A 17682-nucleotide genomic window follows, 5' to 3' on the forward strand; every position below is an offset into this window, starting at 1 on the left:
ATAAAATTGTTTAAGTTGTCTTTTTTCTGTTGGTTGTTTTCTGTAGAAGGTATCACAAGTCTCCTGGCTAGATGTTCTAAACATGTTTTGATTTCTATGGTTGGAATGTACGTAGGTGCTATTGCAAAGGTGAGTCCTTTGTTAAGTAGATGTATCTCGTCTGTATTTAATTGTCGGTCGGATCTATTAATTATGAGGTTAGTCAACGGTTTGTCGTGATGTCTTTTCTGTTGTTTACATCTTAGTTTTTCTCGTTTTTTGTTGTGGCAGATCTTTTTGTCTCTGTCATTCTTAGTGTTGATTTGGTTTATGTTTCGTTGTATAAGTCCCTAAATCCCTGGTTTAATGCAGCATGCCAGTTGATGGTCTAGGTTCATTTTTTTGTTTTTGTAAGTCATGTAGTTCTTTGTATTTTGTGTTCAACATGGCTTTAAGTAGTTTTTTCTGTAAATTTTGGATAATGTTTGTGTATTTATTAAAATTTTTTGAAAGTTTTACCTTTACAAAATTAGGGTTAGTTGTTTCTTTCTACATTGTTGAATGAAATAGATGTCATTTCTTCTATTGATAACACCAACATTATTTACAAAATACAATGTGATAACTGCCACGACTTCTATATTGGAGAAACAAGTAGAAAAATGGAAACCAGATTCAAAAAACATAAAAAGTCACCTTCACACATTTTTGAACACTGCAAGTCAAATAAACACAACATAACCATAGAAAACACTCAAATACTAAATAAAGAAACAAACATAAACAACTGCAAAATTAAAGAAGCCTTACTTATACAACAACTTAAACTCAAAGTAAACCAATACAAAAGAACACCTTTATGCCTACATTAAAAATTCAATATTCAAACATCTAACACCGCTCTCTACATTCCGATACTCAGTTACACAATCCCTTTCAAACATGTGGTCAGCTTCCGGTCAGTTACCTTTTTCTTTCTTTATTTGTGAACCTGACGATGACCGAATAAGGTCGAAACGTTGTTCGCTCCTCTACGTAAAATATTTTCTCAACCCAAATGAGCGGTTTTTACATATATAAATGTGACTTAATGTTTACATGAAAGATTATTATATTCATGATAACATGAACTAAGAAAAAGATTTCCTGTACATTAGAAGTACATTTAAGACTAAAGTCTCCCTTCGTATCATCCTGAGTTGGAAGTGGGTGAAAAGAAAAGAAAAAATCCATGTAAAGTTTAATTATGGATTACAAGGTGTACTGTAGTTCATTCTAAGTTATGTAGATTCTTAATGTATGATAGTAGTGCCTGTGAATTTATACTTGTAGGATGACATGCAGCCACGTGTTTAATCTCAGGTCTTATACAAAACCAAAAATATTTTATTTTACATATTATCAATATTACACACTTATGTTTTTGCTTGGAAGCCTAAAGGTAAAATTGAAAGTTATGTAAAAGATATTAAATATTATTGTTTAATAATTGGTATTCAGTTGATTTACTCTTGCATTGTGTGCTATTTAGTTAAAGTAATGCATCATTAAACCACAAATATGTATTATTTAAAAAAAACAAGTAAGTATGTTTTGCTACATCTTATAGCCATTTTTGTTTGGGCCCTCATCGGTTAAAATGGAAATTAAAGAGATAAAAGGGGCCTGACATGGCCGGGTTGTCGAAGGTGCTTGACTTGCATTTTGGGGGTTGGGGGTTTGAATTTTTGTCACTGAACATGCTTGACCTTTTAGCTTCGGAGATGTTATAAAGTGATGGTTAATTCCATTATTCATTAGTGAAAGAATAGCCCAAGAGCTTGTGGTAATGACTAGCTGCTTTCCCTCTGGTATTTCACTGTTAACATAGGGATGACAAATGCAGATAGCCCTTGTGTAGCTATGTACAAAACAACTGAATGTATACTATATTAAAACAAACTTTCCAATAACTTGTGGATTAAAATTTAACATTTTATCCAAATGAAAAAGAGCCAATATATAAAATTGTGCCTTATAAACACACCACTGAGTGTAACTGGAGGATTGAAATTGCAGAATCTCCTTTATTTAAAGAAAAATCTCTGTGTTTAACTATCTTCAATGACTTTCTTATACTTAGTTTATTGTAGTTACACAGAACAAATTAACTGTTCTTATCCGTAAAATGTAATAGTTAATAGAATGTTTTGCTGCAGATGATAAAATGCAATTGTTGTTTTCCAATAAAGGTTTGTATTCATTCAATTATTATTATTATTACAAATTAACTGATCTATGTTGTCTTTACACTTTACTCTATAAATTAGTTTCTTGTCCAAAGTTACCTTTTAATGAAGGAAGAAAATTGCAAACATTGTTAATTATAGGTCTGTAAACAATTTTCAGTTCATATATTTAGAAAGATGTTTTCCTGTTTGGGGAAAATTTATCTTTCTTGTTTCTTTATTTTAATCTGTTTTCGTCCTGAGATCAGAAGAATTCATTTTTAGTTAATTTATCAGCTTTATGAAGGATTATCTGGTGTTATTCTTTATCTATGACTGTTCTTAAGAAGTTATTGAAGATGTGTATTATTAAACAGCATAAAAATTCATAAGTTAATTGTTTGAAAAGTACCAAAAGTTTTAGGGAAAAGGTGACACGATTCTACTACAAAAGATTTCTCGAAAACTAATGTTTTAGGGAAAAAATCAGTTCCTAGCTACCAAAATTTTAAAAGAAGTCATCTGGTTATTTTGTTCAGTTGTAAGTTTAATATTATCATGTGTATTGTTTAATCAGTGTAAAAGTTCTTCTAAATTAATGCCACCAGGAATTCAGACTACAAATGTATCCATCACATATCTCAGCCAATTCTAAATTAATGTCACCAGGAATTCAGACTACAAATGTATCCATCACATATCTCAGCCAATTCTAAATTAATGCCACCAGGAATTCACACTACAAATGTATCCATCACATATCTCAGCCAAAGTTTAATTTAAGCAGCAATTGGAAAAGCAGAGTGGTTTAAAAAAAAACAACAAACAAAAATTCCATGTGAAATGAGGAAAGAGGAGTTATTTAAGTGGAGAATATAATTTATTTATTTGAAAAAGGGAGGGATACAGTGTATCTTTTTGTTAAATACAGTTTTGTTAATCTCAAGTAGAGATGTCATCACTAAATAAACTCTTTATAATTAGTACCAGCTTCACTTGCAGGGGCTAAAGTGAATCTAAAGAAACCACAATATCGTTATGGGATACTTTAAAAAACTGGATTTAATTAATAAATATTTTTGAATCTTTAATGCAGTGTTTATGTCGTGGGGATAAAAATGACTTATTGTTTATGAATATAGTAGTGAGCACATCTTAAAAGTAACTTGATATAAACTGTGCATATCAACATAGAGTAAATAAAGTGAGTTGGCCAGTAGTTTGTGTCCTTTTAAGATAGCAACTACTTGGAACTTCTGAAGGGTGAACCTAATTTTATTTAAAATTGTTATTATTTGAAAGACATCTGGTAAACTTACTTAGATACAGAGATTACAATATGCGACATCAAAATATTCCAGTAACCAAAATCCTTATTTATTGTGTGTTATTGTCAGTTTATTCTATTAATAAAAAATAATACATAAGTAAAATAACTTTGTGAAAGCAAATTATATTTAATCAATATAAAATATGTTTTGACATGGAATATTGTTGGAAAATAATTGATATATGATACCATTTTCAAAACCCTGGTCTTGGGGTAATGATTATTTAACCCATGTCAAATTTTTGATGTATTTTTTATGACTTATAACTGGATATATTAGCTACTGCAAATTAAAGTATTGAAAGAAGTTTATTAGTGAATGTTGCTGAAGTTGAAACTCGGTGAATGAACAAGGTGGAACTCTCCCATTAACAATAAGATGAAAGAAAATATTTTTTAATACTTGTGTTTTTCATGACAGTGTTTCACAATAACAGTAAACAAATTACGTTTCATGCTTGTTTCTTTCATGATTGTGTCTTGCAATAAATTGTTTTTAATATTTTTTGTGACAGTCCCTTACAATAAGTTGACTTTCTGCTTGTGACAGTCCCTTACAATAAGTTGACTTTCTGCTTGTGACAGTCCCTTACAATAAGTTGACTTTCTGCTTGTTTCAGTACCTTACAATAAGTTGACTTTCTGCTTGTGACAGTCCCTTACAATAAGTTGACTTTCTGCTTGTGATAGTCCCTTACAATAAGTTGACTTTCTGCTTGTGATAGTCCCTTACAATAAGTTGACTTTCTGCTTGTGATAGTCCCTTACAATAAGTTGACTTTCTGCTTGTGACAGTGCCTTACAATAAGTTGACTTTCTGTTTGTGATAGTCCCTTACAATAAGTTGACCTTCTGCTTGTGACAGTCCCTTACAATAAGTTGACTTCTGCTTGTTTCAGTGCCTTACAATAACATGACTTTCTGCTTGTTTCAGTGCCTTACAACAAGTTGGCTTTCTGCTTGTTTCAGTGCCTTACAACAAGTTGGCTTTCTGCTTGTTTCAGTGCCTTACAACAAGTTGGCTTTCTGCTTGTTTCAGTGCCTTACAACAAGTTGGCTTTCTGCTTGTTTCAGTGCCTTACAACAAGTTGGCTTTCTGCTTGTTTCAGTGCCTTACAACAAGTTGACTTTCTGCTTGTTTCAGTGCCTTACAACAGTTGACTTTCTGCTTGTTTCAGTGCCTTACAACAAGTTGACTTTCTGCTTGTGGCAGTCCCTTACAGTAAGTTGACTTTCTGCTTGTGGCAGTCCCTTACAGTAAGTTGACTTTCTGCTTGTGGCAGTCCCTTACAACAAGTTGACTTTCTGCTTGTTTCAGTGCCTTACAACAAGTTGACTTTCTGCTTGTTTCAGTGCCTTGCATTAAGTTGACTTTCCACTTGTGACAGTGCCTTACAATAAGTTGACTTTCTGCTTGTTCCAGTGCCTTACAGTAAGATGACTTTCTCCTTATTTCAGTGCCTTACAGTAAGATGACTTTCTCCTTATTTCAGTGCCTTACAGTAAGTTGACTTTCTGCTTGTTTCAGTGCCTTACAACAAGTTGACTTTCTGCTTGTTTCAGTGCCTTACAACAAGTTGATTTTCTGCTTGTTCCAGTGCCTTACAACAAGTTGATTTTCTGCTTGTTCCAGTGCCTTACAACAAGTTGATTTTCTGCTTGTTTCAGTGCCTTACAACAAGTTGACTTTCTGCTTGTTTCAGTGCCTTACAGTAAGTTGACTTTCTGCTTGTGACAGTGCCTTACAATAAGTTGACTTTCTGCTTGTTTCAGTGCCTTACAATAAGATGACTTTCTCCTTATTTCAGTGCCTTACAACAAGTTGACTTTCTGCTTGTTTCAGTGCCTTACAACAAGTTGACTTTCTGCTTGTTTCAGTGCCTTACAACAAGTTGACTTTCTGCTTGTTTCAGTGCCTTGCATTAAGTTGACTTTCTGCTTGTTTCAGTGCCTTACAGTAAGTTGACTTTCTGCTTGTTTCAGTGCCTTACAGTAAGTTGACTTTCTGCTTGTGACAGTGCCTTACAATAAGTTGACTTTCTGCTTGTTTCAGTGCCTTACAATAAGATGACTTTCTCCTTATTTCAGTGCCTTACAACAAGTTGACTTTCTGCTTGTTTCAGTGCCTTACAACAAGTTGACTTTCTGCTTGTTTCAGTGCCTTACAACAAGTTGACTTTCTGCTTGTTTCAGTGCCTTGCATTAAGTTGACTTTCCACTTGTGACAGTGCCTTACAATAAGTTGACTTTCTGCTTGTTCCAGTGCCTTACAGTAAGATGACTTTCTCCTTATTTCAGTGCCTTACAGTAAGATGACTTTCTCCTTATTTCAGTGCCTTACAGTAAGTTGACTTTCTGCTTGTTTCAGTGCCTTACAACAAGTTGACTTTCTGCTTGTTCCAGTGCCTTACAACAAGTTGATTTTCTGCTTGTTCCAGTGCCTTACAACAAGTTGATTTTCTGCTTGTTTCAGTGCCTTACAACAAGTTGATTTTCTGCTTGTTTCAGTGCCATACAACAAGTTGACTTTCTGCTTGTTTCAGTGCCATACAACAAGTTGACTTTCTGCTTGTTTCAGTGCCTTACAGTAAGTTGACTTTCTGCTTCTTTCAGTGCCTTACAGTAAGTTGACTTTCTGCTTGTTTCAGTGCCTTACAGTAAGTTGACTTTCTGCTTGTGACAGTGCCTTACAATAAGTTGACTTTCTGCTTGTTTCAGTGCCTTACAATAAGTTGACTTTCTGCTTGTTTCAGTGCCTTACAATAAGATGACTTTCTGCTTGTTTCAGTGCCTTACAGTAAGATGACTTTCTCCTTCTTTCAGTGCCTTACAACAAGTTGACTTTCTCCTTCTTTCAGTGCCTTACAACAAGTTGACTTTCTGCTTGTTTCAGTGCCTTACAACAAGTTGACTTTCTGCTTGTTTCAGTGCCTTACAACAAGTTGACTTTCTGCTTGTGACAGTTCCTTGCATTAAGTTGACTTTCTGCTTGTTTCAGTGCCTTACAGTAAGATGACTTTCTCCTTATTTCAGAGCCTTACAGTAAGATGACTTTCTCCTTATTTCAGTGCTTTACAGTAACTTGACTTTCTGCTTGTTTCAGTGCCTTACAACAAGTTGACTTTCTGCTTGTTTCAGTGCCTTACAACAAGTTGACTTTCTGCTTGTTTCAGTGCCTTACAACAAGTTGACTTTCTGCTTGTTTCAGTGCCTTACAACAAGTTGACTTTCTGCTTGTTTCAGTGCCTTACAACAAGTTGACTTTCTGCTTGTTTCAGTGCCTTACAACAAGTTGACTTTCTGCTTGTTTCAGTGCCTTACAACAAGTTGACTTTCTGCTTGTTTCAGTGCCTTACAACAAGTTGACTTTCTGCTTGTTTCAGTGCCTTACAACAAGTTGACTTTCTGCTTGTTTCAGTGCCTTACAACAAGTTGACTTTCTGCTTGTTTCAGTGCCTTACAGTAAGTTGACTTTCTGCTTGTTTCAGTGCCTTACAGTAAGTTGACTTTCTGCTTGTTTCAGTGCCTTACAGTAAGTTGACTTTCTGCTTGTGGCAGTCCCTTACAGTAAGTTGACTTTCTGCTTGTGGCAGTCCCTTACAGTAAGTTGACTTTCTGCTTGTGGCAGTCCCTTACAGTAAGTTGACTTTCTGCTTGTGGCAGTCCCTTACAGTAAGTTGACTTTCTGCTTGTGGCAGTCCCTTACAGTAAGTTGACTTTCTGCTTATGATAGTCCCTTACAGTAAGTTGAGTTTCTGCTTGTTTTTGTTTTACAATAAAAATTTTTGGATATTTCTTATCATGAAAGATGATGATAATAAATTACATCATTTATTTTAAACCTTCAGTTAACTACATTTTATAATGTGTCATTTCTTTAAAACCTTCAGTTAACTACATTTTATAGTGTGTCATTTCTTTCAAACCTTCAGCTGACTACATTTTATAATGTCATTTCTTTCAAACCTTCAGCTGACTACATTTTATAATGTCATTTCTTTCAAACCATCAGCTGACTACATTTTATAATGTCATTTCTTTCAAACCATCAGCTGACTACATTTTATAATGTCATTTCTTTCAAACCTTCAGCTAACTACATTTTATAATGTGTCATTTCTTTCAAACCTTCAGCTAACTACATTTTATAATGTCATTTCTTTCAAACCTTCAGCTAACTACATTTTATAATGTCATTTCTTTTAAACCTTCAGTTAACTACATTTTATAATGTCATTTCTTTCAAACCTTCAGCTGACTACATTTTATAATGTCATTTCTTTCAAACCTTCAGCTGACTACATTTTATAATGTCATTTCTTTCAAACCTTCAGCTGACTACATTTTATAATGTGTCATTTCTTTCAAACCATCAGCTAACTACATTTTACAATGTGTCATTTCTTTCAAACCTTCAGCTAACTACATTTTATGTCATTTCTTTCAAACCTTCAGCTAACTACATTTTATAATGTCATTTTTTTCAAACCTTCAGCTAACTACATTTATAATGTGTCATTTCTTTCAAACCTTCAGCTAACTACATTTTATGTGTCATTTCTTTCAAACCTTCAGCTAACTACATTTTATAATGTGTCATTTCTTTCAAACCTTCAGCTAACTACATTTTATAATGTGTCATTTCTTTCAAACCTTCAGCTAACTACATTTTATAATGTCATTTCTTTCAAACCTTCAGCTAACTACATTTTATAATGTCATTTTTTTTAAACCTTCAGCTGACTACATTTTATAATGTGTCATTCCTTTTAAACCTTCAGCTGACTACATTTTATAATGTGTCATTTCTTTTTAACCTTCAGCTAACTACATTTTATAATGTCATTTCTTTTAAACTTTCCGTTAGCTACATTTTATAATGTCATTTCTTTTAAACCTTCAGCTAACTACATTTTGTAATGTCATTTCTTTCAAACCTTCAGCTAACTACATTTTATAATGTCATTTCTTTTAATCCTTCAGCTAACTACATTTTATAATGTGTCATTTCTTTAAAACCTTCAGTTAACTACATTTTATAGTGTGTCATTTCTTTCAAACCTTCAGCTGACAACATTTTATAATGTCATTTCTTTCAAACCTTCAGCTGACTACATTTTATAATGTCATTTCTTTCAAACCATCAGCTGACTACATTTTATAATGTCATTTCTTTCAAACCATCAGCTAACTACATTTTACAATGTGTCATTTCTTTCAAACCTTCAGCTAACTACATTTTATGATGTCATTTCTTTCAAACCTTCAGCTAACTACATTTTATAATGTCATTTCTTTTAAACCTTCAGTTAACTACATTTTATAATGTCATTTCTTTTAAACCTTCAGTTAACTACATTTTATAATGTCATTTCTTTCAAACCTTCAGCTGACTACATTTTATAATGTCATTTCTTTCAAACCTTCAGCTGACTACATTTTATAATGTGTCATTTCTTTCAAACCATCAGCTAACTACATTTTACAATGTGTCATTTCTTTCAAACCTTCAGCTAACTACATTTTATGTCATTTCTTTCAAACCTTCAGCTAACTACATTTTATGTCATTTTTTTCAAACCTTCAGCTAACTACATTTATAATGTGTCATTTCTTTCAAACCTTCAGCTAACTACATTTTATGTGTCATTTCTTTTAAACCTTCAGCTAACTACATTTTATAATGTGTCATTTCTTTCAAACCTTCAGCTAACTACATTTTATAATGTGTCATTTCTTTCAAACCTTCAGCTAACTACATTTTATAATGTGTCATTTCTTTCAAACCTTCAGCTAACTACATTTTATAATGTCATTTCTTTCAAACCTTCAGCTAACTACATTTTATAATGTCATTTTTTTTAAACCTTCAGCTGACTACATTTTATAATGTGTCATTCCTTTTAAACCTTCAGCTGACTACATTTTATAATGTGTCATTTCTTTTTAACCTTCAGCTGACTACATTTTATAATGTCATTTCTTTTAAACTTTCCGTTAGCTACATTTTATAATGTGTCATTTCTTTTAAACCTTCAGCTAACTACATTTTGTAATGTCATTTCTTTCAAACCTTCAGCTAACTACATTTTATAATGTCATTTCTTTTAATCCTTCAGCTAACTACATTTTATAATGTGTTATTTCTTTTAAACCTTCAGCTAACTACATTTTATAATGTGTCATTTCTTTTAAACCTTCAGCTGACTACATTTTATAATGTGTCATTTCTTTTTAACCTTCAGCTAACTACATTTTATAATGTCATTTCTTTTAAACCTTCAGCTGACTACATTTTATAATGTGTCATTTCTTTTAAACCTTGAGTTATCCACATTTTATAATGTCATTTCTTTTAAACCTTCAGTTATCCACATTTTATAATGTCATTTAGTTCAAACCTTCAGTTAGCTACATTTTATAATGTCATTTATTTCAAACCTTCAGTTAGCTACATTTTATAATGTGTCATTTATTTCAAACCTTCAGCTAACTACATTTTGTAATTTGTCATTTCTTTCAAACCTTCAGCTGACTACATTTTGTGTCATTTCTTTCAAACCTTCAGCTGACTACATTTTATAATGTCATTTCTTTCAAACCTTCAGCTGACTACATTTTATAATGTCATTTCTTTTTAACCTTCAGCTGACTACATTTTATAATGTCATTTCTTTTTAACCTTCAGCTGACTACATTTTATAATGTCATTTCTTTTTAACCTTCAGCTGACTACATTTTATAATGTCATTTCTTTTTAACCTTCAGCTGACTACATTTTATAATTTGTCATTTCTTTTAAACCTTCAGCTGACTACATTTTATAATGTGTCATTTCTTTTAAACCTTCAGCTAGCTACATTTTATAATGTGTCATTTCTTTTAAACCTTCAGCTAACTACATTTTATAATGTGTCATTTATTTTAAACCTTCAGTTATGTTCAATTTAGGAAATGTTTTTAAAAATTTTCACTGTAAAAATATGAAAACATTTCGGGGACATCAGTGATACCTCTCTGTGCATAGGAAAGATCGAACAGGGATCAATGGGTAAGCACCAGGAAAAGAAAACTGTAAAAGCATATTATTTAGCTCATGATGAGTAATAATAGGAACCCCTTTAACAAACTGTGAAAGGTTACTTTATATACCACATTAATGATCATAGGGATATCACAGATAAGCATGGTTAATGTCAAAGACTAATGATGTTAGTAATTTCTTATAAATACTGATATTTGTTTAGTTATTTTAAGAATGTAAATTATAATTTTACCTCTTTCTTTCTTTGTGAACCTGATTATGACCAAAGAAAGTCAAAACGTTGTTCTCTCCCCTATGTAAAATATTTTCTCAACTCAAACAAGCTGTTTTTACATATATATAATTTTATTTGTTATACACAGATTGTAAACATTGTTTTGCCATTTTTTGTTTTTTAAGGCTAGGATGAGCATAGTTTAAACTTCAATAATATGGTCTTTGAAGGTTTTTTTATTTTGTATTCAAAATTGTGTATTTTCTAACTTCAGATGATTAAGGTTTGCATTCTATTAAATGCTGCCTACTAATTTTTTTCATTTAAAAATCTGAAAACTTGATGAATGCCAGGTTTGATACCTGCAACGAGCAGAGCAAAAGTAATACATTCTGTAACTTTCTGCTCAACAATAAACAGACAAACGATTAAAAGCTGTCTTTGCCTAAATCTTAGAAGAAAATTCATGTCCATGTAAATTTATTACTGTAATTCAGAGTTCACAATGTAAATAGGCCTGTGTAATGTTACTACATTAGGTCTTGTAGACCATTATAAAAGGCTATAATTGCATATGTTTTCTTTCAGGTATTAACCTCAGAATCACTGATTTTGCATTATGAATATTTGGAATATTCAAACCAAGTATACTGTAAAATATAACTCCATTGCTGTCTAAACCCAAAGTTCCCAAAGTAAATTTTTTTGTAAATAATAGACTTAGCATTTAACTGTCATTACATTTCATGGGTTTGTTTGAACAGAAATATGACAACAACAAAAGAGAATATCAGAATACAGAAATAATTTATCTTTATTTTGTCATTACTAAATCTTAGAGTAGGTAATTCACAAAAAATACGTGCAGTTGAAACATAAGTAATTTTATTACTTCTTTTAATGTATAACATAGTATTATTTATTAGAATATTATCACACATTTAATGCATAATACAAGTAATATTTAATATATACTTCATACAATTTTTAATGTCAAATGTAATAAGTAATGTGCCAGTTTAACAGTGTGTGAATGAGAGAAAAAAACGGGAAATATGGCTTGATAAATTTCCTTATCATTTAATTACTGGAAAGGATATAATTTAAACTTAAATAATTGGTTTTTGGAAAGAAGAAAGCTTGTTCCAAATGGTGTCGAACTACAGTAAGTAATAGCCCTCTTATTTACTTTGAGTTCTTTGTTTTAAGAATTAATAAATCAAAAAATAATAACAAAGATTATGCACAGTGGTAAATAATAATTGAGATATAGTTGCATCTGGCCAGTTGCCACGTGTAATAAGTGGTGGTTAATTATGTACTGTAATGGGAATCCATAACTGGAGAGAAGGAAGCTTGTGTCTTGGCCAGCATTGAACTTCTCTAAGGTGTAAACCAATTGGATAAACAAGTCTAAATTTTCAGTGGAGTACTCTTGATTTGTCTTGTTATAATAATTCGGAAACTGTATCAAATTGTGTTTTAGGAATGCGTATTGGAAGTGTAGATCAGTCATTAAACGTTGTTTATTTCTTAATGTTCGTAGTTTTTATTTTATCAGCATACCAACAAAATTTCATTTAGCTGTAAGCTTGTTAATAACTAAATGTAAAGAGTATTTGCTTACAAGTTTCATTTCTTCTCTTACAGGCAAATCCCAAAGATACAGAGCAGCTTTTCAGTGCTCTGGAATGTCGAGTGGCTACTTTAAAATCACTTGATTGGAGTGTTAGCAACCTGGCAACACTAGCATCGATGGGATCGTACAATGATGACACAACCACATCTGACTGTGAATCTGAAGTGAAAAGGCCTCGACATATGGAAGATACCCAATCAAGAGAAGCTGATAGCACTACAGGAGTGACTCCACAGCTCCACCTACAGCACACCCCACCTCCTGAAACTGGCATTGATTCTAGTAACAATGCAAACTTGTAGTGTATCACCTGTTATAAATATATGTACAAAATCTTGTATTTACTCACTTCTGAGTTTCTAGTAAACATCACAGGCTTGTTAGAAATCCAGTGATGTTTTGAGTTTTTGGCTAATTTTTACAGCATTTTTATTTCCCCCCCCCCCCTCCCCCCGAAAAAAAAAAAAAAACGTAGTAGAAACAAACAGCATTGATTTCAATCATTTAGACAATTTTGAAGTTATTTCAATGCATTTTAAATAGACTTCAAAGCGTCAAATATTTTTGTGCTTTATTCTAATTTTAATGATTCCCAAAATATTGAAATGTTATAGCATACGTAAGTAGGAACAATTTTGAAAATACTTGAAGTTTTTTGTTGGTTATAGCAACGACTTTATTGTCTTCTGCATGTGTAACCAGAACATAGTGTAACCAGAACATAGTGTAACCAGAACATAGTGTAACCAGAACATAGTGTAACCAGAACTTAGTGTAACCAGAACTTAGTGTAACCAGAACATATTGTGAATAAGAACTTGTAACCAATAAACATATTTTGTTTATTGTATAAAATTTCTAAATAGATTTTAAATGTTTTCTACTCTTATATCTAAAATTAGAATATTTCTTTTGAAGTTAAGGTTTGTAATACTAAACTTCATTTGTCTGTTGCTTTAAATACTCTACAAACTGTTGTATATTGATTAGTTCACTTAATATATGATCAGGATATCAATTTAGATTGATGTCTTAGAAAAAGAAATTGCTATATCTGTTGACTTAATATATTGATTTTGCAAAGTTGGTAAGAAAGTACATATAGATAACATTATCTGAATGTTCAAGTCCAGTTTCATGAGATCTCTCTTATTGAGTGTTGCACCTTTTTGTGTAATAGGTGATACAGTTTTCTATTCAGTTTTGATTCTCTTTGTGCTATAAAATATTTAGTTTATGAGTATAATTTAGTCATTTTTAAATAGATAACTAACAGCTGTTTAAGTGTGGGAGGTGTTGTGTAACTGGTTTTTGATAAGTGTGGGAGGTGTTGTGCAACTGGTTTTTGATAAGTGTGGGAGGTGTTGTGCAACTGGTTTTTGATAAGTGTGGGAGGTGTTGTGCAACTGGTTTTTGATAAGTGTGGGAGGTGTTGTGCAACTGGTTTTTGATAAGTGTGGGAGGTGTTGTGTAACTGGTTTTTGATAAGTGTGGGAGGTGTTGTGCAACTGGTTTTTGATAAGTGTGGGAGGTTATGTGTAACTGGTTTTTGATAAGTGTGGGAGGTGATGTGTAACTGGTTTTTGATAAGTGTGGGAGGTGTTGTGTAACTGGTTTTGATAAGTGTGGGAGGTGTTGCAACTGGTTTTGATAAGTGTGGGAGGTGTTGCAACTGGTTTTGATAAGTGTGGGAGGTGTTGTGTAACTGGTTTTTGATAAGTGTGGGAGGTGTTGTGTAACTGGTTTTTGATAAGTGTGGGAGGTGTTGTGTAACTGGTTTTTGATAAGTGTGGGAGGTGTTGTGCAACTGGTTTTTGATAAGTGTGGGAGGTGTTGTGCAACTGGTTTTTGATAAGTGTGGGAGGTGTTGTGCAACTGGTTTTTGATAAGTGTGGGAGGTGTTGTGCAACTGGTTTTTGATAAGTGTGGGAGGTGTTGTGCAACTGGTTTTGATAAGTGTGGGAGGTGTTGTGCAACTGGTTTTGATAAGTGTGGGAGGTGTTGCAACTGGTTTTGATAAGTGTGGGAGGTGTTGTGCAACTGGTTTTGATAAGTGTGGGAGGTGTTGTGCAACTGGTTTTGATAAGTGTGGGAGGTGTTGTGCAACTGGTTTTTGATAAGTGTGGGAGGTGTTGTGCAACTGGTTTTTGATAAGTGTGGGAGGTGTTGTGCAACTGGTTTTTGATAAGTGTGGGAGGTGTTGTGCAACTGGTTTTTGATAAGTGTGGGAGGTGTTGTGCAACTGGTTTTTGATAAGTGTGGGAGGTGTTGCAACTGGTTTTGATAAGTGTGGAGGTGTTGTGCAACTGGTTTTGATAAGTGTGGGAGGTGTTGTGCAACTGGTTTTTGATAAGTGTGGGAGGTGTTGTGCAACTGGTTTTTGATAAGTGTGGGAGGTGTTGTGCAACTGGTTTTTGATAAGTGTGGGAGGTGTTGTGTAACTGGTTTTTGATAAGTGTGGGAGGTGTTGTGTAACTGGTTTTTGATAAGTGTGGGAGGTGTTGTGTAACTGGTTTTTGATAAGTGTGGGAGGTGTTGTGTAACTGGTTTTTGATAAGTGTGGGAGGTGTTGTGCAACTGGTTTTTGATAAGTGTGGGAGGTGTTGTGCAACTGGTTTTTGATAAGTGTGGGAGGTGTTGTGTAACTGGTTTTTGATAAGTGTGGGAGGTGTTGTGCAACTGGTTTTTGATAAGTGTGGGAGGTGTTGTGCAACTGGTTTTTGATAAGTGTGGGAGGTGTTGCAACTGGTTTTGATAAGTGTGGGAGGTGTTGTGCAACTGGTTTTGATAAGTGTGGGAGGTGTTGTGCAACTGGTTTTGATAAGTGTGGAGGTGTTGTGCAACTGGTTTTTGATAAGTGTGGGAGGTGTTGTGCAACTGGTTTTTGATAAGTGTGGGAGGTGTTGTGCAACTGGTTTTTGATAAGTGTGGGAGGTGTTGTGCAACTGTACATAAGTGCTTGTAGACGCTTTAGTTCATCTTGATGGTGTTTATAATCTTAGCAGATAATTTCTTTTTGAAAGAAATTCAGCTTACAATAGTTTGGGTTTAGAGTAATGTATATAGATAAAATTTATTTTTGCAAAACAAGAATTTGAAAAACGTTTTCAAAAAGTAAAAGTAATTCAAAAGTTCCTTAATAAAAGGATTGTTTTCTCAGAAAAGCCAAACTTTTCCATTTCTTTGATTGTTTATTCAAATTTTGATATATTTATTTTGATCCCTGTAGTTGTTTTTTAAACAATATTTGGTAATATTTTGGCAATAGTCTAAGAGACGACGACTTTCTGATATTTTTTGCAAATAATAAAGCTTAGAGGTGTTGCTATGCATGTTTATATGAAGTGTAATCCACTTTAGATATTTGTGAATGTTTTGGGACACTCAGTTTCATCTTTCGGTTTTTGTGAGCGTTGCAATCGAAACGTTTTGTGTTTTAACACAGTGGAACTTGTTAATTTATTGTATACCCAGATCGAATTGGAAGATTTATTCATGATTAAAGCAACCATTTTCTATTGATAATATTGTATTTATCCACCTTTAATGATAATTCAACAGCTCCAAGTTATCTGACACAGAGACTTACTTTGGAACTGTAATGTTTTCTATGATAATAAATAAATAAACAAAACTCAGCTGCAGTCGTGTAAGTTTTTACGAAGTTCCACATTGGTAGTTGCCGTGCGAGATAAATATGAACATTTGAAACCCAAGAAACGCATATGGTTGTTGTAAAAAAAAAATTAATTCTTGAGTTAAAATTTTCTTTGTGCAAAGTTTTTTCTGTGTGCTTTTATAAGTCTAGCATGTTGCTTTTGTCAGTATGAAAACTTTTATAAACAAAATATTTATTATAATATTATTAAATAATATCCTAGAAAATAATAATAATCAGGCTTCAACATGCTATTTAATAACGTTTCAATTTAACTTCTTGCTTAACAAATGGCCATACTTCGTACATTTGCTATTTTCATTCATTTTATAGACACATTTTAACAATGGTGTGTCACACTGAATATAGTGGTGTGATTTGTAGTGTCTTGAATAAAATTACACAATAAATAACTAATCATAGACGTTTTATCAGACGTTTTTCCCCTTGTCACTGTGAGTACAAAATGCTTCGTTCCTAAAGATTTAAGTTTCATTTATGAATGTTTTGGAGTTGTTATTGGTCATTTGTTTCTCATAAATACATAAATGGATCACTGTCATCAGATTTTAGTTCAGAAATGAAAAAAGAACAACAGAAGTATGAAAGTGATTTGAAGAATTCTAATATGTTTCTATTGAACGTGGCCCGTCATGGTCAGGTGGATAAAGCATTCGACTCGTAATCCGAGGGTCACGGGTTCGAAACCCTGTCACATCAAATATGCTCGCCCTTTCAGCTGTGTGGGCTTTATAATGTAACGTTGGTAAAATGATAGCCCAAGAGTGAGTGAGTGAGTGGGTGGGTGGTGATGACTAGGGATGGCTAGCGCAGATAACCCTCGAGTAGCTTTGCGCAAAATTCAAAACAAACCAAACTATTGAACATAATTTCCAAATTATAAAGAATATATATATATATATATAATGTGATGAGGAAAAGCGAATTTGGAAATATTTATGATTATTCTTGGATGCATCACGTTTTAGAATAGCCGCTGTGTAATTACATAGTCTTAGTGAAAACAAAACAAAAAACCTAGTTCTTGGAGCATTGAAAACCATTGTAAAACTGTTTTATATTCCTCGTAGTTTTTAATTTTGAAAATAGAATTTATTATTGAAATTGTAAAAGTCTGTTAATTAAATATTGAAAATTTATCTCAATCAAATACAAAATTACCAAAAGTTCCAACTGTTAATGAGTTTAAACTTTTTTGCAACTTGAATTACGCCAGAAACACTAAGTGCATCACACCTCGAATATCGACGAGGGTAAAGTTGTCTGAACGATTGCAACAGCAAAAGAGAATTTGGCACGGCATGGTCAGGCGGTTAAGGCGATCGATTCGTGATCCAACGGTTCGAATCCCTGTCACACCAAATATGCTCGCCTTTTCAGCCGTTTCGGTGTTATTCTGTGAAGGCCAATCCCACTATTTGTTGATAAAAGAGTTGATGGTGGGTGGTGATGACTGGCTGCCTTCCTTTTGGTCTTACACTGCTAAATTAGGAACGGCTAACGCAGATAAGCCTCGTGAGCTTTGCGCGAATTCAAAAACAAACAGACCGACTTGGCCATCAAGGCACTAAGAAAACTTGAAAAAATCG

At 33.1% G+C, this 17682-nt stretch overlaps 2 protein-coding genes across 6 annotated transcripts in view; one reads left to right on the forward strand and one right to left on the reverse strand.

Moving 5' to 3' along the window:
- LOC143230371 (ran-binding protein 3-like) overlaps nucleotides 1-16048 on the forward strand; it is a 67516-nt gene extending 51468 nt beyond the window's left edge. For 4 of the 5 annotated variants that reach the window (XM_076463847.1, XM_076463861.1, XM_076463870.1 and 1 more), the window contains one exon: nucleotides 12426-16048. In XM_076463847.1, the coding sequence (XP_076319962.1) occupies nucleotides 12426-12716 (291 nt within the window). In that variant the 3' untranslated portion in view covers nucleotides 12717-16048. The remainder of the gene's footprint in view (nucleotides 1-12425) is intronic. The other variant, XR_013016419.1, reaches the window with a different exon arrangement.
- The window catches only part of LOC143230408 (FGGY carbohydrate kinase domain-containing protein-like), a 297176-nt gene that overhangs the window by 213980 nt on the left and 65514 nt on the right, over nucleotides 1-17682 (reverse strand). The gene's annotated exons all lie outside the window — the stretch shown is intronic.

The sequence above is a fragment of the Tachypleus tridentatus genome, chromosome 1, assembly GCF_004210375.1.
Source record: "Tachypleus tridentatus isolate NWPU-2018 chromosome 1, ASM421037v1, whole genome shotgun sequence".
Taxonomy (NCBI): domain Eukaryota; kingdom Metazoa; phylum Arthropoda; class Merostomata; order Xiphosura; family Limulidae; genus Tachypleus; species Tachypleus tridentatus.